Raw genomic sequence first — 22,656 nt, 5'->3', positions numbered from 1 at the left:
TTCAGTACCCGGACCCTTCTTCTACGCAGCCATGATGCTGTAATTGATGCAGTATATGGTTTGGCATTGTCATGTTGGAAAATGCAAGGTCTTCCCTGAAAGAGACGTCGTCTGGATGGGAGCATATGTTGCTCTAGAACCTGGATATACCTTTCAGCATTGATGGTGTCTTTCCAGATGTGTAAGCTGCCCATGCCACATGCACTAATGCAACCCCATACCATCAGAGATGCAGGCTTCTGAACTGAGCGCTGATAACAACTTGGGTCGTCCTTCTCCTCTTTAGTCCGAATGACACGGCGTCCCTGATTTCCATAAAGAGCTTCAAATTTTGATTCGTCTGACCACAGAACAGTTTTCCACTTTGCGACAGTCTATTTTAAATGAGCCTTGGCCCAGGGAAGACGTCTGCGCTTCTGGATCATGTTTAGATACGGCTTCTTCTTTGAACTATAGAGTTTTAGCTGGCAACGGCGGATGGCACGGTGTATTGTGTTCACAGATAATGTTCTTTGGAAATATTCCTGAGCCCATTTTGTGATTTCCAATACAGAAGCATGCCTGTATGTGATGCAGTGCCGTCTAAGGGCCCGAAGATCACGGGCACCCAGTATGGTTTTCCGGCCTTGACCCTTACGCACAGAGATTCTTCCAGATTCTCTGAATCTTTTGATGATATTATGCACTGTAGATGATGATATGTTCAAACTCTTTGCAATTTTACACTGTCGAACTCCTTTCTGATATTGCTCCACTCTTTGTCGGCGCAGAATTAGGGGGATTGGTGATCCTCTTCCCATCTTTACTTCTGAGAGCCGCTGCCACTCCAAGATGCTCTTTTTATACCCAGTCATGTTAATGACCTATTGCCAATTGACCTAATGAGTTGCAATTTGGTCCTCCAGCTGTTCCTTTTTTGTACCTTTAACTTTTCCAGCCTCTTATTGCCCCTGTCCCAACTTTTTTGAGATGTGTTGCTGTCATGAAATTTCAAATGAGCCAATATTTGGCATGAAATTTCAAAATGTCTCACTTTCGACATTTGATATGTTGTCTATGTTCTATTGTGAATACAATATCAGTTTTTGAGATTTGTAAATTATTGCATTCTGTTTTTATTTACAATTTGTACTTTGTCCCAACTTTTTTGGAATCGGGGTTGTAAACTATCTCCTATAACAGGGGTTCTCAACCTTTTCTGCTTTGAGGCCCACCTATTCGTTCTTGTAATGAGTCGGGGCCCATTAAAAAAGATCCCCAATTAGTTTGACTCATCTATTCTATTAGAATCTAATAATCTATTGTAAAGTTTATTAACATTACTCCCTGTTACAGATGGGAGCCCAGGAATTAAATAAATGCAATAAAAAACAAATTTATTGTATTTAAAACTGTATGGATGTGACAGAAGCCAACATAAAACCATGCGTGCAGGACATTCTCACTCAAAAGGAATTAAAGGAGAACTGAAGTCATTTTTAAACTGGCTTTATTTCTTAATTAACGTGTTATTCAATTACGTTTTTGGTTTTAGTAACCTTATATCGTGACTTGTATTGGCAACTAATTGCAATTAAATATTATACTTATCGGCCTATTCGGTTTTTAGCCGTGTTGAATTTAGTTCGTTTGGTCCACGGCAGGCGTCGCTTATCCGCGCGATCTTCATGGGACTTGTGCGAGACTTCGAAACGTGAAGTGTTAGCCAGGTGTCAGTGCCGCCATTTTGAAAACTGTTTTCCAAACGAAATATTGCACAAAAATGAGTTTAAATGACAATTACTGCCTACTTTTTTCAAACTTTCCTGATTGCTATCAAAACAAACAAAACTTCCGGCTTGATTATGTCAGCATTCGAAAGAGGGCACGCGCGTCTTTTGACAACGTTGGCAGATGTTGATCACTTTGATTTCCGCTGTACGTTTTACTTCCGTCCTACGATGTCTTGCACAGGTCTCAAAAACACTCATAACTTGCTATAGCAGTGACAAAATAGCTATCAAAAATGCATTCCTATATTTAATAAAATGAGATAAATAGAGGGAAGTCTGGGCTGCTCTGCTTAGGCTGCTACCCTCGCGACCCGGATCCGGATAAGCAGTAGAAGGTGGATGGATGGATGGATGGATGGATGGATGGATGGATAGAGATAAATAGAATTTTGATTAAAAAAATTGCCTTCAGTTCTCCTTTAATGATTCAAAAGTGGAGTCTGGTCCATTAACACAAGAACTTATTGCCATGTTTGTGTACAGCAAACAAGCAAGAAGTACACTCAAAAGAAGTGGATATGAAACCAATCAATCGGATTGGATCCTAACACGCTAACAAAGAAGGATTTTTCCTAGGAGTTGGAAAATTATCCATCCATTGAGTTCCCCGACATCTCAAACTACCTGGTGCTGCAGACATCATTCTACACATACAAACAGAGGAAAGCCTGGAAGATCATGGAGGAGAACAACTTTTTATATGGCTGGGTTAAAGATTTGGGGATCAGGACACTACAAGGTAGACGGATCTAAATGCAGGAAGAGTGTTTATTAGCAGGCGTGATATTTACTGTACAAAAGCAAAACAGAAAGCAGAATATTTAAACAGCTTCATAAACATGGCAAGAAACAAACATGACAGTGATCATGGTAATACTTCGCAAATCCTCTGTGAAAACGGCTTCCGTATCTGTGCGTGCTGATTGCGCTTAAATCAGTATCAGGTGTTTCCCATAATGACAGGGTCCCAGGAGCGTGCACAACATGCTCCTTGAGCGCGCACGGCCGCTCAAGCTGCGCCCAGCTCAAGCGCGCAAAGGCGTGAAAGTCAAGTGTTCACCTACTGTGTGACCACAATTTTTACCTCATGTGCATATCGCCACCAAAATAGTGTGACCATAGCTTAACGAGGCGGATGTGATGTCGGATGCAACTCAGCAATTGTACCCTACTATGAATAGAAAAAAATAAATAAATAACTTCAACTTGAAAAAAACAATTTGCAGCCCACTAGATGGCACTTTGCGGCCCACTAATGGGTTGCGGCCCAGTGGTTGAGAAACCCTGCCCTGTAACATGACATCTACTGTATCAAACTGGGCAGAGTGACGGCTAACCTGTGCTTCCTCTGAGATATGTGACGCTAACCTCTGCATGTTTTCAAACTGCTGCACATCCTGCATCATAGGGCACCGTAACACACTCAAAGGAAGTGTCCTCGTCTGCATATACACCGATCAACCATAACCTTATGACCACTGACAGGTGAAGAGAATTACATTGATTATCTCATTACAATGTCACCTGTCAAGGGGTGGGATATATTAGTCAGCAAGAGAACAGCCAGTTCTTGAAGTTGATGTGTTGGAAGCAGGAAAAATGAGCAAGCATAAGGATCTGAGCGACTTTGACAAGGGCCAAATTGTGATGGCTAGATGACTGGGTCTGAGCATCTCCAAAATGACACATTTTGTGGGGTGTTCCCAGTATGCAGTGGTTAGTACCTACCAAAAGTGGTCCAAGGATCCAAAGGACAACCAGTGAACTGGTGACAGGGTCATGGGTGTCGAAGGCTCATTGATTCTCATGGGGCACGAAGGCTAGCCCATATGGTCCAGTCCCACAGAAGAGCTACTATAGCTCAAACTACTGAAAAATTTCACGCTGACACCTTTCTGTTTTAGCCAGCATTAACTTTATCAGCAGTTTGTGCTACAGGAGTTCTTCTGTGGGATTGGACCATATGGGCTAGCCTTCATGCCGTATGCGAATCAATGAGCCTTCGATGCCTGTGACCCTGTCGTTGGTTCACCAGTTGTTCTTTGGATCCTTGGACCACTTTTGGTGGGTTCTAACCACTGTATACCAGGAACACCCCACAAGATGTGCCATTTTGGAGATGCTCAGACCCAGTCATCTAGCCATCACAATTTGGTCCTTGTCAATGTCACTCAGATCCTTTTTTCCTGCTTGCAACACATCAACTTTGAGAACTGACTGTTCTCTTGCTGTGTAATATATCCTACCTGTTGACAGGTGCCACTGTAATGAGAATCAGTATTATTCATTTCACCTCTCAGTGGTTTTAAAGTTATGGCTGATCCGTGTATGAGCTGAAGAGATGTCCATGATTGGCTAATGTTGGCAGTAGAGAAAAAGTATATCATCCCTGGCCAATTTTGCTCTCTTGGGCTCCTGGCTACGGATCGCTCCAGGCATTGCCAGGATTCGAATTTGCAGTCTCCTGACAGTAAGGCAAACACTTTTCTGTGATGCCCCTCGGGAACCACGGGACATTTTAATCTCACTTCTTCCTACTCTACTGCTGTTATTCCTCGTTCAGTTATTTCAGCAAAATAAAATGAATAAATAAAGTGAATTCTGATGTTTAAAGTCAGATCAGGAGCACATGCCAGATCAAAGAGGCTGATCCAGATGCATTTTTGAACGCTGCTCTAGACATTGCATCCTCTATCCATCACTAAGCTAGTGTATAAGAAGCCTCCGTGCCTCGCTGTGCGCTCTCAGTTTCAGAAGTAACGATTTCGGCTGAACTGCCAGCTCGTCCACATGAATGCATTTTAAGAACTGGTGCATCCTTAAATAGTGTAATATTACACACAGATTTATTACTTTGCACATTTGTTGTGGAATCAAGTCTGGAAATTTGAAGCCTGTGTGCTTGACTGGAAGTGCGGTTTGATGCATTCTTTGATGCACAAATAACACAGCCTAAAAATAGCGATGTTCTGAAACAGCTTTTGATATAACAGCTGGTCAAATACTTTTCTGAATTACTGGTCTTCTAGTATAAATATACAGCTAGCCTGGGAAGACAGCTCTTGGCAGCACTGCTATGCTAATAATAGGCGTATCAGACGCTCACTGGCCGTGCTGTGAAAATTGTACATGCAGACGCTCATCTAAGTTTCCAAATCTATCACTGCTTCACTCTTGAATATTTTCTATCATTAATACTATCATTAAAAAGATTATAATCTCTGCTTTCCAAAGAAATGTATCTGGTTAAGATCTGTTCATTACTTTGGGAGTAACAGCAGGTCGAAATTGGTACAACAGAGTTCACGCTCTGCTCGCGTGATGTTGGGAAACTGCCGGTGCTTTTCTTTTTGAGTCACAGGAAAGTGGTCAGTCTCTCTCTCTCTCCTGATCGGTTTCCAACTGGATTACTCATGAATATCAATCAGACAACTTTTATAGGGATGTTCTCTCGCTCTCATGGTTTCTGATGAAGGATTCAGCAAAATTTTCCGTCTGCTAGTTTTGATGTTATGATTCACGGGAGACTTTGAAGGGAGTTTTCATAGCTTTACCTACTTATTTTTTTCAAATCAAACTGATTCATGTATATAAATAACAATTTTAGAATATAATTGTAGTTGTTTTGATGAAAAATATTGAGATCTTAGTGGTCGGAACGAGATTTTATAAAACCAGAAGTCAGAAAGACGAGTGTCAATTTCAATTCAACTAAATGGAATTGTTTATTGGATGTGGATTAGACAGTTTTTTCGAGGTTCGCCATGAAAGCTGTGAATATTAATTGAAATAATCATTTATATGCTTTAATATAAACACTAGTAGGCCCTACTTAGAAATACAAAGGCCTACAGAGCACAAAGAGGCTATTAGAAATAATCTTTTATTACTTTTTTATTTTGATAGAGAACGGTAGATGTGAATGACCTTCAGTGCTTATTTATGCATACTTTATAATAAACATTGATTTCTCCTTCTTTGTGATGTATAAATGAGAGTTAAGATCAGCTTTATATTGCACAAATAAAGCCATTTGGTGAAACTTTGAAGAACAGAGTGTACCGATTTAATGGTCTACCTAATTAGCATACTTAATACTAATTTGCACAATTGGTTTTTACTGTTTTTTCAAACTTTGTATTCAGTATTCAACCATCTATGTGCTGCCAATTTCCATGTAAATATCTTGAAAAATAAAAAAAAAAGTTAAGAAAAAACATTTGATCTCATTAGTTAATGAGGCCCATTTTGAACCATGTGATCCTCATACAGAATATTATGGCAGTTTTCTAAAAATTAAGCCGCTTTTTCAATCTTTGATTTGTAATATCTCAAGAACGGATAACCTTTTTAATTCTGTAAAAGTATGTTGTTCAGCATTCAATTCTGAATTTAATGAGACTAGTTTCAAGCAGTTTGTATTGAATTTGAATTTTCACCTGATGCGCCTGTTAATAAGATTGAACGGGTGATTATCAGAGGCATTGGATAAATAATCTGGCTTGCTGGGCTCACAGCTAATGTAGCGTACTAGCGTTATTTTTGGTTGGGACTGAATCTGGGTGGTGGCATGACTGGCTTTGTTTGGACGTGTGTTCCTGCTTGGAATTTCAAAAAAAAAAAGAAGAAGAACAAGAAGACAGTCATCTATATCCCCCGCCCTATATACCAACTATATACCAAGTTTCAAGATATTATTTGTCACGTTTTTCAAGTTCTGCTGCAGGAAACCAACCCGACCTCTTTACACGGACCTCAGCAGCCTATAGCATAATAAACCCACCAGACCTTTGGTCCAGGGGAGCTAAAAATTAAAATTTCTCACATTTATTAGTATCAAAAGGCACATACATTCCTTAATCAACACATATACCAACCATACATGTCAACCTTTGGTCAATCAAACCTGTATAACCAACCTCCAAAATCCTTATTTCCCTTATAAAATCCGTATAAGATGCAAATTAAAATAATTTACCTAAAATTTGAATGATAATTAGCAATGATATATCCCAGTTACTTTTTATTCAATATTAACAATAATAAACCTTCAGAATGAATACAAAGCTCCAATGTTTGACAAAAACACAAAGTGTCACTCTAATGTTCTGAATTGTACTCCGTGGCAGCTTTTTTAGCATTCTGCACCAATACCTCACTAGGCTGCATGTCACAGCAAGTGTCTGTGTTGATCTTACACTGCAGTAGACCAGGTCAGTGTGTCTGCATTCAGGTTCTTTCTGCTCTCTGTGTGTATCTTCCTGACTTGAGAGAAAACTCTCTCACAGTCAGCATTACTGTGGGGTAAACAGAGCACTGCCTAACTTGAACTAAAACGCTCACTACCTTGTGTTTTCTGTCTTTTCCAGTTGTTGGCATATCAGTTTTTGAGCGCGCAAATACTGTCATCAGTGGCTGATTTTGCCTTTGGCTTGCATTCCGCTGATGTAGTTTCGATTTGAAATGTTCTTTCACATCATACACTCCCGATGCTGCAACTTGGATGTCACGCACATACAGTGTGCAGTGTGCGTATTCTTCGTTTTTGGAGGCTGCCGGTTGGATTATGCCATTGAAAAGGTCCTTCCATTCAGGGAGAAACCTACCGCTGTATTGTGTTTTGAATTTCTTTGCCGGAGTGCCCATTCAGAATCTTTTCAGTCACTAGTGAAAGTCGCTCAGGTGGAAATACGCTTTTCAAACAAAATATTACTTCACGGTTGCCGGGATTCTCGCAATGCGGTGTGCGCATGATCAAAAGTGGAACGAAGTCTTGCTACCACAAGATAATGCGCGATTTCATAAGACTCTTTACTGGCTGTCTGTGCTTTCTGTGGTGTACAGTATGTTTGTAAATGTTATGTGCTCTTTTATCATCGTGGGAATTAATTATAGCTCTAAATAAATATTGACTTTTTTTTAAAGAATCCGTATAACTTTATTTGTACGCTCGTATACTACGTTTATTGAATCAAATCCGTATAAAATACGGACATTCCGTATAGGTTGACATGTATGACCAACTTTCAAGGCCATAGTTTTCAAGTTCTGCTCCAGAAACAAAACCTCCCCCTAAGACTATCCTGAGAGACTAAGTCTGAAATTGTTTCCATGGAAACATGAAAAATTAAAAATTCTCAAATTTCTTAGTATGAAAAGGCACATCTACATCACCTTGTTAACATGTATACCAAGTTTCAAATCCACATCATGAATAGTTTTGGATATACGCTCCGGAAACAAACATTGCTCTTAGAAACTAAAGTCAAAATCTATTTTTTATGTAAAAATTTGAAAAATACTTTTTTTTTTTCAAAAATCCAAAATAGCAAAAGGCACCAATTCACATGTTGCTGGATATGTATACAAAGTTTCATGAAGATATCGTCAGTAGTTTTAAAGATATGGCTCGGAAACGGAAACGTGACCAGACTGACGGACGAACGGAACCCATTTCTATATCCCCCGCCCAACTTTGTTTGGGCGGGGATAAAAATGCAACGATATTAAGAGAGTCAAGAGTACCAATGATGTGAGCTACTCTAACTGCCTAACTTTGTTGTACTTCCACACATTTAGAGCTAGACTACATCGATTTACTCTTCTGACAGAATCAAGTAGAACAATTATATGAAATTGTATTCTACTATAGTACTATATTAGTATTGTGCATTAATAGCTGACTAATGCACACAGACGAGGTAGGGATTAATGTACGAGGCTCCCGAGACCTGCTTTTGACCACAGTTTTCTGCTTTTGGCCTCAGGTTTAGAGAGTGGTGGAGAGATGTGTAGATGTCTGGCCATCTCACCTGCCCTCTGAGACGCACCTCAGCCAAATATTGACTGTTAGATGAAGAATGTTGTCGATGAGACAGGAATAGTTATAGTTCCTGTCTGCATGAAGACAAAATGAGTCTTGCCTCCTTTTTGGAAAAAAAACAACAACCCCAAAACCAAAAAAAAAAAAACAAAGGATACAGTCTGGGAAGTTGGCGTCTCTTGTTCAGGAAATTGCGTCTTTTTTTTTAAAAAAAGCAGTCACGATTGAAAATTGAATATGGCTGGCTGCATGGGAACATTAGCTGTAGGAAGCAAAATGGGTTTGAAATAAAATACACTTATACACCGTCTGTCTGTAGCTTTGTTTCCATGTAGTTTGGTGCTACATAAAGATATATAATAACATTACGATACATAAAATATATTGACATGCTGAATATCAACATGCTAGCAAACTAGCTAATATCAACAAGGCTCTTGCGACTTATAGCTACATATATCTAGTTTTGCTAACTACCTGGCTGTTCTCCGAACTCGTTTGGTTTGAATCCTGTTCGGTTGACGAAGACAAAATATTCGTTTCCTCAAAATACATCGTAACTGACGTCTGCTTAGTTTTTCATGTCACTTCCTGCACAAAGTGTGACTATTACTTTCATGTTTCCTTTGATTTCTCGAATGAGATCATTAAATAAAAAGTATGACACGAGAAACAGGAACAACAACCGAGAAAAAAATAACATCTAGTCTTACTGTTTAAGAATACACCAACTATCTAGATAATAATCTAAAAATCTATAATCATTCTATCCAAAGACTTCACAGTGTGATTGTTTTACAGAAAATGTTACAGAATGAAAAGCAAAACCTTCGTTGCATTGCTTACATTGATTTATGATATGCCTTTATTGTTTAGTGGACCGAAAGCTACTGAATTCGAATCACAGACTTCCAATTTTATTATTTTTTTTAAACAGAACAATTAATGAATTTAAGGCCACATGGCCTGAAATTCTCTGCTATTTTTTTCCTGCTTCACCATGACCCAATACAAGATACTACATCATGCATGATGTGGTGGGCTTTCCCCGTTCGCGCAAGGCATTATGGGATACAAATTTGAAACAGGAGAGAAAAATGGAGGACGTGAGTGTGCGAATGAAACGTGAAAGACCGACTACAGTAATGGAAAGAAAGCGAGAAGAAAAGACGTTATGTTATATACGAAGGAAAGGAAACGCAGGACCAAACTAATAAATATCGGCGGTCAGCGAGCACCTCGGTGTGATCAGCTGTTCGTTTAGCGACAGAATGATGGAACTGTCAGTGCACGGCCAAAGGTAAACCTGCACACGCACACACACGGACTTCCTCTGTCTGCTTGACTGTGCAAAGTGAGCGATTTCATGCACATTATTTGCTTTAATCCCCTCAAATTAAATAACTTCCCAGCCACAGAATGGCCTGATATTTTGTGAGATATTACAGAAATAAACATCACAATGAGCACATTTCAGAGGGAACTAAATTTCACTGATTTTATGAACTTGAAAGGCCGTCTAGCTTTAATAATCTCATCTCATTATCTCTAGCCGCTTTATCCTGTTCTACAGGGTCGCAGGCAAGCTGGAGCCTATCCCAGCTGACTACGGGCGAAAGGCGGGGTACACCCTGGACAAGTCGCCAGGTCATCACAGGGCTGACACATAGACACAGACAACCATTCACACTCACATTCACACCTACGCTCAATTTAGAGTCACCAGTTAACCTAACCTGCATGTCTTTGGGCTGTGGGGGAAACCGGAGCACCCGGAGGAAACCCACGCGGACAACATGCAAACTCCGCACAGAAAGGCCCTCACTGGCCACAGGGCTCGAACCCAGACCTTCTTGCTGTGAGGCGACAGCGCTAACCACTACACCACCGTGCCGCCGTCTTTAATAATAATAATAATAAATGGGGAAGCTGTGGCCAAATGGTTTGAAAAGCAGCTTTGGGGACAAAAGGTTGCTGGTTTGATTCCCTGGACCAGCAGGAATGGTTGAAGTGCCCTTGAGTAAGGCACCTAACCCACAACTGCTCCCCAGGCTGCTCTGGGTACCTTGTATGCCACTCTGGATAAGAGCGTCTGCTAAATGCCATTTTAGTGTAATTTAATGTAAATAAAACAATCAACATGGATTGTTTTTTAAAGAATTTAATGCTAAAAAAAGAGAAGAAAAATTAATTCATGGTTGCATCGTAGTGTACATATATCAGTGTGTTGCATCCGTGCCACACTGAAATGCAGTCACTGTACCGTCACAGCCATAATCAGGACTCAGGGGCGTGGTTGTAATCAGAGAATTAAAGAAGATATTATGACACGTAAAGGGACACCCTTTATATTTTCTTATTAGTTTATTGTTTCGACATTGCTACTGCTTTTTATTGTTGAACCCTTAAACTTTGAGCTCTGCAGAATTACTGCTAAAATATGATATACACAGTACACTAATAATGACTAAAAGTACTTCGGACTCATATCAGGAGGTAGGAGTGATGTTATGAGAGTACATCATTAGTGCAAAATAACACTTTGACCTGGAAAGGAAGGTCCTGGAACATTCCGTGGTGAAGTCTGAGGGTGGAGGTGTGCGCTGTGGAGTCTGGGCTGGATGCAGAAAGAGGCAGATGTTCTTCAGCAGGGTCCATATGCTATGTAAGGATCATTCGAGAACTGTGTGGTCGTAGCCCAGATGATCCTCCGGCTGTGAAACCTTAAACATGCTGTGCTTACATAAGCCTGCTGCTCGTGTTACTGCTGTGTGCTACCGTGTCCTCATACGTTAGATGATCTTGTCCTATAAATATACTTAAAAGTCATCCAGGTAGCCTGTGTATAACTTGGTTTGCTTTCCATCACAGTTTTCTGGTGACTGGGGAAATAAGACAGTATTTTGCAATACCAAATGGCCAATGGAGAACGAGCAAAGCGCTACAGGCGTGCGGCGTTAAGCCATTTTTGCTAGTGAACCTACTGATCAAAGCCGCTGTGGTCATGTGTGAAAGGTGATTTAATGCCTGATATTGATTTCTCATAGACAGGGAGCTTTTAAGTGCTGTTGTGAGAAAGGTTGAATTATAGCAACCAACAGCAATGGAATTAAGCTAAGGGACGTGATGATGGTGTCCAAATCCTGGACATGATTTGAATTGTACAAAAGTACACACCGACAAACCTTGAATTGAGAGCTGCATTTAACTCAAATGCTTGAAATACTTGAGATTTACTGACTAGTAACATGCTGTTTTAAAAATAAAAATGGACACTGACTTGGACATTTTGTGTTTGGCTTTTGTGTGGATATAAAAAGCTTATGAGTACATTCTTTTAAAGCTAGACCGCCTTTCAGATTTTTCAAGTGTAGGTCATGAAAAGGGGCGGCACGGTGGTGTAGTGGTTAGCGCTGTCACCTCACAGCAAGAAGGTCCGGGTTCGAGCCCCGTGGCTGGCGAGGGCCTTTCTATGTGGAGTTTGCATGTTCTCCCCGTGTCCGCGTAGGTTTCCTCCGGGTGCTCCGGTTTCCCCCACAGTCCAAAGACATGCAGGTTAGGTTAACTGGTGACTCTAAAGTGAGTGTGAATGGTTGTCTGTGTCTCTGTGTCAGCCCTGTGATGACCTGGCGACTTGTCCAGGGTGTACCCCGCCTTTCGCCCGTAGTCAGCTGGGATAGGCTCCAGCTTGCCTGCGACCCTGTAGAAGGATAAAGCGGCTAGAGATAATGAGATGAGATGAGGTCATGAAAAGAATTTTCCCCGACATACAATTATTTTGTTTAGTGGACCGAAAGCTACTGAATCTGAATCACACACTTCCAATTTTATTTATTTATTTTAAACTGAACAATTAATAAATTTAAGGCCACGTGGCCCGAAATTCTTTGCGATTTTTTCCTGCTTCACCATGACCCAATACAAGATACTACGTCATACATCACGTGGTGGGCTTTCCCCGTTCACGCAAGGCATTGTGGGATACAAATTTGAAACAGGAGAGAAAAATGGAGGACGTGAGTGTGCGAATGAAATGTAAAAGACCCACTACAGTAACGGAAAGTGAGAAGACGTTATGTTATATACGAAGGAAAGGAAATGCAGGACCAAACTAATAAATATCAGCGGTCAATGAGCACCTCGGTGTGATCAGCTGTTCGTTTAGCGACAGAATGATGGAACTGTCAGTGCACTGTCAAAGGTAAACCTGTAGATGGCAGTAATCCAACACTGTGGATGCCAGCTGCTGTAAAACCCTAAAGAAGCAGAAGGAGGTAATGGCATGCGCACACGGACTTCCTCTGTCTGCTTGACTGCGCAAAGCTTGTGATTTCATGCACATTATTTGCTTTAATCCCCTCAAATTAAATAACTTTCCAGCCACAGAATGGCCTGATATTTTGTGAGATATTACAGAAATAAACATATATCACAATGAGCACATTTCAGAGGGAACTAAATTTCACCGATTTTATGAAATCGAAAGGCCGTCTAGCTTTAAGACGATCAATTAAAGTTATGTGGTTGATGCTTCATTTATTTTAAAATGGATGTGGAATATACAGTGGTGCTTGAAAGTTTGTGAAGCCTTTAGAATTTTCAATATTTCTGCATAAATATGACTTAAAATATCATCAGATTTTCACACAAGTCCTAAAAGTAGATAAAGAGAACCCAGTTAAACAAATGAGACAAAAATATTCTACTTGGTCATTTATTTACTGAAGAAAATGATCCAATATTACATATTGGATCTTCACAACATGTTTGTGGAAGTGTATCATGGTACGAACAAAGGAAATTTCTGAGGACCTCAGAAAAAGCGTTGTTGATGCTCATCAGGCTGGAAAAGGTTACAAAACCATCTCTAAAGAGTTTGGACTCCACCAATCCACAGTCAGACAGATTGTGTACAAATGGAGGAAGTTCAAGACCATTGTTACCCTCCCCAGGAGTGGTCGACCAACAAAGATCACTCCAAGAGCAAGGCGTGTAATAGTCGGCGAGGTCACAAACGACACCAGGGTAACTTTTAAGCAACTGAAGGCCTCTCTCACATTGGCTAATGTTAATGTTCATGAGTCCTCCATCAGGAGAACACTGAACAACAATGGTGTGCATGGCAGGGTTGCCATCATTGATGGAACAATGAATTCTGAATTATACCAGCGAATTCTACAGGAAAATGTCAGGATATCTGTCCATGAACTGAATCTCAAGAGAAGGTGCGTCATGCAGCAAGACAACGACCCTAAGCACAGAATAAAGTGAATGTTTTGGAATGGCCAAGTCAAAGTCCTGACCTTAATCCAGTGGAAATGTTGTGGAACGACCTGAAGCGAGCAGTTCATGTGAGAAACCCCACCAACATCCCAGAGTTGAAGCTGTTCTGTACGGAGGAATGGGCTAAAACTCCTCCAAGCCGGTGTGCAGGACTGATCAACAGTTACCGCAAACGTTTAGCTGCAGTTATTGCTGCACAAGGGGGTCACACCAGATACTGAAAGCGAAGGTTCACATACTTTTGCCACTCACAGATATGTAATATTGGATCATTTTCCTCAATAAATAAATGACTGAGTATAATATTTTTGTCTCATTTGTTTAACTGGGTTCTCTTTATCTACTTTTAGGACTTGTGTGAAAATCTGATGATGTTTTAGGTCATATTTATGCAGAAATGTAGAAAATTCTAAAGGGTTTACAAACTTTCAAGCATCATTGTCAGGTATTGCACTGAAAATCATCACCCTTGTCTGAAAATCTGAGCTCTGGAATTACAAGTATTTTAATCAACCTCGTGCTTTGCTTTCTTTGGGCCAGATGTTTGTATGTGAGGAGATGCAGCTCAAAAGGTGGCTGAAATATGCTCGGAATGTGTCAGATATTGTGACTAATAAGGAAATTTAGTGCTAAACCGACACTAAATACGAATTTATTTTATGAAATAAAGCCTCAGAAGAGCTTCAGAACAAGTGAATGAATATGGCTGAGGTGCCTTTAGATATTTTAATGAAAACATTCCTACGTAAAGAATATGTCATATGCAAGTATGTAATTAACCACATTAAAGTTTTTTGTTGATCCTTTAATGGAATTTCTTTATTATTTCTTTACATTTCTTTGTTTTGTCAGTCTGTTAGTGATTATATATATATATGTATATATATATATATATATATATATATATATATATGCATGGTGGTGTAGTGGTTAGCGCTGTCGCCTCACAGCAAGAAGGTCCTGGGTTCGAGCCCCGGGGCCGGCGAGGGCCTTTCTGTGCGGAGTTTGCATGTTCTCCCCATGTCCGCGTGGGTTTCCTCCGGGTGCTCCGGTTTCCCCCACAGTCCAAAGACATGCAGGTTAGGTTAACTGGTGACTCTAAATTGACCGTAGGTGTGAATGTGAGTGTGAATGGTTGTCTGTGTCTATGTGTCAGCCCTGTGATGACCTGGCGACTTGTCCAGGGTGTACCCCGCCTTTCGCCCGTAGTCAGCTGGGATAGGCTCCAGCTTGCCTGCGACCCTGTAGAAGGATAAAGCGGCTAGAGATAATGAGATGATATATATATATATATATATATATATGAGATAGGAATAGGGTTGCCAGATTGACAGAACAAAAGGTATTCCAATGAATAAGCAGTCTCCTGAAATGGTCTTGTAATAATACACATTTTTATAAGTAAAGAAAAGAAAAAAATAAATTCAAAATCAATCCACCGCAGAAGTTCAAAAGTAGCCCAATTTTATGGAAAAACTTCACCCTGGCAACTCAAGCTAATATAGTCTGTGACAGGCTTGTAGTACTTGAATCCAGGACTTGGACTCGAGTCCGACTCATGCCCTAATTTTAAGGACTCGTGACTCGGCTTCGACTTGAGCACTGATGACTCGGACTCGTGCATTAACTGCATTCGGACTCTTGAATTGGAGATGAGGATTTTTTCTTTATTTTTTGTAACATGCCATAATAATTTGGCATAAGATATTTATATCTACATTAATTTTTGTACTAATTTTGTACAAGAGTGTCACACCTGCGTGCCTTAGCGCGTGCATCAGATAGACTCTCAGGTGCGTTCTGGACAGCGCGCACGCCAAGCGGACTCTCACACTCACATTCACATTCACACCTACGGTCAATTTAGAGTCACCAGTTAGCCTAACCTGCATGTCTTTGGACTGTGGGGGAAACCGGAGCACCCGGAGGAAACCCATGTAGACACGAGAAGAACATGCAAACTCTACACAGAAAGGCTCCCATCGAACACTGGGCTCGAACCCAGAACCACCGTGCCACCCATGAACTGAATCTTTCAACTTCTAAACAGCTCTTTACCATTTTTTTCCTATAAATGGGACAAAGTTTGCAGTGTTTTGACCACTGATTGTCCTTCTTCCTGTAACTGTGGCTGAAACTCTAACTGATGCCTTCAGCATTCCTGCACTGTTACTACCATACGTCTGCATGGTTTGTGCCTCATTATGAAGATTTATTTCTATTTATCCTGATAACTGATTGCCTTCCCTAATACGTTTGTGTCATTCATACAGCTGAGTCACACACACGCGCATCTCTGCATTCACACCATTCACACAAATGAACAGCTCAAGAGGTTTCTGTGGAAGCATTTAGGTGGTTACTGAAGATGAATGACCGAATGAATAACTAATGTCACTGATTACATGTAGAAAGAAAGAAAAGAAAGAAAGAAAGAAAGAAAGAAAGAAAGAAAGAAAGAAAGAAAGAAAGGCTCGTATACATCAAGGTTGTCTCATTTGCGAAAGACGAAAGACACATCACTACTCTACATGGTCCTAATTTACACCTGGTTTTGAGAGGCAAAAAAATCGCAACAGGTGAAGTGCAATACACAGGCAGTGATGCTTTCCTGACGATGATTGCATTTCAGTGTGGCACGACTGCAGCACACTGATGAAAGTGAAACATAGCGCAACCCATAATGCTTCACTTCTGACCCAAAGTCAACATTTAATTCTTACTTGGTTTACATCGATCAGATCAAGCAATCCAAGTTACACATGCAGTGAAGGCTTGCTTTTCAGTGTGGTGCGTTGTCCTCCTGTCACAAATGAAGAACAATACCGTCTGTGTATTGCATTTCTTTTATTTTTTTTTCTGTCCAGCACACTAGCTTTTTTGTGAAACAGAATGCTAAGTAATGCTGATATCTGACAGTATGATGTGCAGAACATCTCCATCTCTTAGCCTACTGCATACACACCCGGTGAAACCTCAAAGGATTGAGCTGCTCAGTTGAAGCGTGACTAACTACACACTCAGTGTTCTGACCCACTTTGCTTTGTGTGCAGAAACCCAGACAAGGGCATCCAGTTTCTGATCTCGCGAGGTTTCATTCCTGACACGGCCATAGGCGTGGCTCACTTCCTGCTGCAGAGGAAGGGCTTAAGTCGCCAGATGATTGGAGAGTTTCTGGGCAACAGCAAGAGACAGTTCAACAGAGATGTTCTTGAGTGAGTGGACTGTACATTTCTAAACTGAAAAAAAAAGTTAACAATTTAATTTCAGATTTCAGGAGAGTTATTGTAAGATGGAATCGACCCAAAGCCCTTCATGGTTTCTTTAAGTATTGGTTTTTGTTTTGTTTTTTTTTATCTTGAGATCTTCTTCAAAACAGGAGCAATATCTCGGTCATTAGCAGGCTGTCTGTAAAAGTAAATGATCAAGTGACAGGTTTCAGTGTCTGTATAAGATGATATGGAGAGACAGCGATACAGTGAGAAAGCAATACGGAGAGACAGCGATACAGTGAGACAGCGATAGAGAGAGACAGTGATGCGGAGAGAGACTGCAATATGGAGAGACAGCAATGTGGACAAACAGCAATACGGAGAGACCGCGATACAGTGATATGGAGAGACATGGATGCGGAGAGACAGCGATACCGAGAGACAGTAATATGGAGAGACATTGATACAGAGAGATAGTGATATGGAGAGACAGCCATACGGAGAGATAGTGATACAGAGAGAGAGCAATACGGCGAGCCAGTCATATGGGAAGACAGCGATACAGAGAAACAGCGATACGGGGAGACAGTAATATAGAGAGACAGTGATATGGACAAACAGCGATACAGGGAGACAGCGATACGGAGAGACAGAAAGACAGTGATACTGAGAGACAGCAATATGGAGAGACGGTGATACGGAGAGACAGTGAGACAGTCATACTGAGAGACAGTGATACAGACAAAGAGCAATACGGAGAGACCGCGATACAGAGATAGACAGTGATATGGAGAGACATGGATGCGGAGAGACAGCGATACCGAGAGACAGTAATATGGAGAGACATTGATACAGAGAGATAGTGATATGGAGAGACAGCCATACAGAGATATAGTGATACAGAGAGAGAGCAATACGGCGAGCCAGTCATATGGGAAGACAGCGATACAGAGAAACAGCGATACAGGGAGACAGTAATACAGAGAGACAGTGATATGGACAAACAGCGATACAGGGAGACAGCGATACGGAGAGACAGAAAGACAGTGATACTGAGAGACAGCAATATGGAGAGACGGTGATACGGAGAGACAGTGAGACAGAGACAGTCATACTGAGAGACAGCGATACGGACAAACAGCAATACAGGGAGACAGAGAGACAGCGATACAGAGAGACAGAGAGACAGTCATATGGAGAGACAGCGATATGGAGAGACAGAAAGACAGCGATATGGAGAGACAGCAATATGGAGAGAGAGAGAAACGGGAATACAGAGAGATAGCGATATGGAGAGACAGCACCCTTATAGTGAGAGATAGATATAAAAAGAATTTGTTATTTATAGTGCAAGTAACAGGGCAGTACAGTGGTGTAGTGGTTAGCGCCGTCGCCTCACAGCAAGAAGGTCCGGGTTCGAGCCCCGTGGCCGGCGAGGGCCTTTCTGTGTGGAGTTTGCATGTTCTCCCCGTGTCCGCGTGGGTTTCCTCCGGGTGCTCCGGTTTCCCCCATAGTCCAAAGACATGCAGGTTAGGTTAACTGGTGACTCTAAATTGACCATAGGTGTGAAAGTGAGTGTGAATGGTTGTCTGTGTCTATGTGTCAGCCCTGTGATGACCTGGTGACTTGTCCAGGGTGTACCCCGCCTTTCGCCCGTAGTCAGCTGGGATAGGATCCAGCTTGCCTGCGACCCTGTAGAACAGGATAAAGCGGCTAGAGATAATGAGATGAGACGAGTGCAAGTAACTTTACAGAAACAGCCCTTAAACACATCTTTTTTCTTTTATTCTCATTGTCCTCTTTCTTTCTGTTTTCACATTCTCTCTCTCATCTTTTTCTCATCTTAATCTCTTTCTTTCTTTCTTTCTTTCTTTCTTTCTTTCTTTCTTTCTTTCTTCACCTTTTTGCTAGTCCTGTTCTTTCTTTTACCTTTTTGCTTCTTTACCTTTTGCTTCTACCTTTTTTCTTACCTTTTGTTGTTCCTCTTTCTTTCTTTTACCTTTTTCCTATTTTTTTACTTCCTTTAATTCCTTTAACTATTTCTTTTTCTTTTGCTTCCTCCTGTTTTTCTTTCTGTCCTTCATTCTTTCTTTACTTAATTTTTTTTAAATTCCTCATTTCCTTTTCCTTTAACATGTGAACACTTTGCTTCAGTCTTTCCTTCTTTACATCACCTTTAATAAATAAAGCATTTATAAAGGCGATGTGGGGGGAGTCACTCTGACGAACTTCTCAACCCTGATTCCTGATATCCTGAGGCCCTGGAGGGGTTTAGACTTTAAGTCCAGTTCTAAAGCTCAGCGCGGCGCTGTGAATCCCGGAGTATCTCCACAGGCTTTATTTATGATGAAAACCATAAAAACACATTTCAGTGTATTGTCTGTCTCGCAGCTGTGTGGTGGATGAGATGGATTTCTCCTTGCTGGAGCTGGACGAAGCTCTCCGGAAGTTTCAAGCTCATGTTCGGGTACAAGGAGAGGCTCAGAAGGTGGAGAGGCTCATCGAGGCATTTAGGTGAGAAATGCACACACACAGACAAAAAAAACTTCTATATATTCTGTTATAAATAAGAGAAATTATCAGAAAAATGAAATAGAATAGATAAAAAGATAAGAAAGAAAGAAAAATAATACTTGATGTTACAGGGAAATGATCAGAGAGTTACTGATACCACCCCAACATTGATTGATTAAATAATACTGGCTGGTGTTGAGTGGTATATCAGATATATTCCATTCAGCTAGCATAATATTGAATGAGTCGAAGACGAGTAGCTAAATGGAATCTGATATACCACAAAAAACACCAGCCAATATTACAACCCCAATTCCAAAAAAGTTGGGACAAAGTACGAATTGTAAATAAAAACAGAATGCAATAATTTACAAATCTCAAAAACTGATATTGTATTCACAATAGAACATAGACAACATATCAAATGTCGAAAGTGAGATATTTTGAAATTTCATGCCAAATATTGGCTCATTTGAAATTTCATGACAGCAACACATCTCAAAAAAGTTGGGACAGGGGCAATAAGAGGCTGGAAAAGTTAAAGGTACAAAAAAGGAACAGCTGGAGGACCAAATTGCAACTCATTAGGTCAATTGGCAATAGGTCATTAACATGACTGGGTATAAAAAGAGCATCTTGGAGTGGCAGCGGCTCTCAGAAGTAAAGATGGGAAGAGGATCACCAATCCCCCTAATTCTGCGCCGACAAATAGTGGAGCAATATCAGAAAGGAGTTCGACAGTGTAAAATTGCAAAGAGTTTGAACATATCATCATCTACAGTGCATAATATCATCAAAAGATTCAGAGAATCTGGAAGAATCTCTGTGCGTAAGGGTCAAGGCCGGAAAACCATACTGGGTGCCCGTGGTCTTCGGGCCCTTAGACGGCACTGCATCACATACAGGCATGCTTCTGTATTGGAAATCACAAAATGGGCTCAGGAATATTTCCAGAGAACATTATCTGTTAACACAATTCACCGTGCCATCCGCCGTTGCCAGCTAAAACTCTGTAGTTCAAAGAAGAAGCCGTATCTAAACACGATCCAGAAGCACAGACGTCTTCTCTGGGCCAAGGCTCATTTAAAATAGACTGTGGCAAAGTGGAAAACTGTTCTGTGGTCAGACGAATCAAAATTTGAAGTTCTTTATGGAAATCAGGGACGCCGTGTCATTCGGACTAAAGAGGAGAAGGACGACCCAAGTTGTTATCAGCGCTCAGTTCAGAAGCCTGCATCTCTGATGGTATGGGGTTGCATTAGTGCGTGTGGCATGGGCAGCTTACACATCTGGAAAGACACCATCAATGCTGAAAGGTATATCCAGGTTCTAGAGCAACATATGCTCCCATCCAGACGATGTCTCTTTCAGGGAAGACCTTGCATTTTCCAACATGACAATGCCAAACCACATACTGCATCAATCACAGCATCATGGCTGCGTAGAAGAAGGGTCCGGGTACTGAACTGGCCAGCCTGCAGTCCAGATCTTTCACCCATAGAAAACATTTGGCGCATCATAAAACGGAAGATATGACAAAAAAGACCTAAGACAGTTGAGCAACTAGAATCCTACATTAGACAAGAATGGGTTAACATTCCTATCCCTAAACTTGAGCAACTTGTCTCCTCAGTCCCCAGACGTTTACAGACTGTTGTAAAGAGAAAAGGGGATGTCTCACAGTGGGAAACATGGCCTTGTCCCAACTTTTTTGAGATGTGTTGTTGTCATGAAATTTAAAATCACCTAATTTTTCTCTTTAAATGATACATTTTCTCAGTTTAAACATTTGATATGTCATCTATGTTCTATTCTGAATAAAATATGGAATTTTGAAACTTCCACATCATTGCATTCCGTTTTTATTTACAATTTGTACTTTGTCCCAACTTTTTTGGAATCGGGGTTGTATTATTATACATACACACTCTCTTCATATCAGCATTCTCAAAGCCCAGCGCTAGCTTACCTGCAAGTTGGCACTGTTAGCGTGGCAGTGCAGTTACCTTCCAGCTGGTGTAGCATTCATTAGTAGTGTTAGCAAAGACCAATGCTAGCTTACCTGCAACTCGGTGCTGTTAGCGCAGCAGTCCAGTCACCTTCCAGCTGGTGTAGCATTCATCAATAGTGTGAGCGAAGGCCAACACTAGCTTACCCGTGTAATTTACTCCGTTACTTTTAAAATCAACATCAACAGTTACACATAAATGGAGTGACCTGGCAGCCAAAATTCTCTCAAAATCTTCCGTTTCTTATGAAGCAAACCTGGCAGCTGGCCATGTTTGTTTACAAATTGTCACAGTCGCTCACTAATACGGAAGTTTTCCATCTCCAACTTGTCTCTTTTCCAGTTTTTCAATGTCCGTTGGTATGTTTTTCTCTTGTAAATATGCGTGAAAAATATCTAATGAAGTTTTGGTCGCGTCTTTAGTTTCAATTTTCAGTTTATTTATTTAGTGCTTAATTATAGCATAGCTAATCCTAGCAGTAGCACTGGATTAGCCTTGTCTTCTCTATTTCCCGGCGGGCAAAGAAATAATTCTGCGCATGCGCAGCAGAAAAGTTTCGTCATTGGATATTCGAATGAGCTCCAACAGGTGATGTTACAGTATGTTGTCTTGATGACGTGCAATATCGTAACAATATTGCACGCTCATTCTCCATTGGGTAGAGTCACATAATACACATAGGATAAGCAATATGTTTGCGATAGGCTCACAATATTGCATGCTATCAAACCAAATAAATGAAACCTGCTAGGAGGGAATAGAACACGTTTTTATTCCATCGAAAAAGTGTCCTGGATGTATAATAATTTCCTATAACAGCACATCCTGGCATATCACAGCAAAATTGTCGCGTCTTCCATAACCCAAGTTAGTTCCTGTCCTGTCACTGATGGTATAACAACCTTAAACGCGCCCCTTACTTTCCCCTGACGTTAATAAGACGGAAAAACGCAGCTTGTCATATTAGTGAGAAAGCATAAAAATCTCAGTCCTGAAGACTTTCCCATGATGGAAGACATGATGAAGTATTAGTCTGGTCTTAT

General features: G+C 40.8%; 1 protein-coding gene across 1 annotated transcript in view; it reads left to right on the top strand.

The window, feature by feature from the left end:
- iqsec3b (IQ motif and Sec7 domain ArfGEF 3b) overlaps positions 1 to 22,656 on the top strand; it is a 127,155-nt gene that overhangs the window by 86,153 nt on the left and 18,346 nt on the right. The window contains exons 6-7 of the mRNA XM_060923264.1: positions 16,932 to 17,093; positions 19,482 to 19,604. Of these exons, the coding sequence (XP_060779247.1) occupies positions 16,932 to 17,093; positions 19,482 to 19,604 (285 nt within the window). The remainder of the gene's footprint in view (positions 1 to 16,931; positions 17,094 to 19,481; positions 19,605 to 22,656) is intronic.

The sequence above is a fragment of the Neoarius graeffei genome, chromosome 6 (assembly GCF_027579695.1).
Source record: "Neoarius graeffei isolate fNeoGra1 chromosome 6, fNeoGra1.pri, whole genome shotgun sequence".
Taxonomy (NCBI): Eukaryota; Metazoa; Chordata; class Actinopteri; order Siluriformes; family Ariidae; genus Neoarius; species Neoarius graeffei.
Note: the sequence above shows the minus strand (reverse complement) of the source record. Positions and strands in the feature narration are given on the sequence as shown.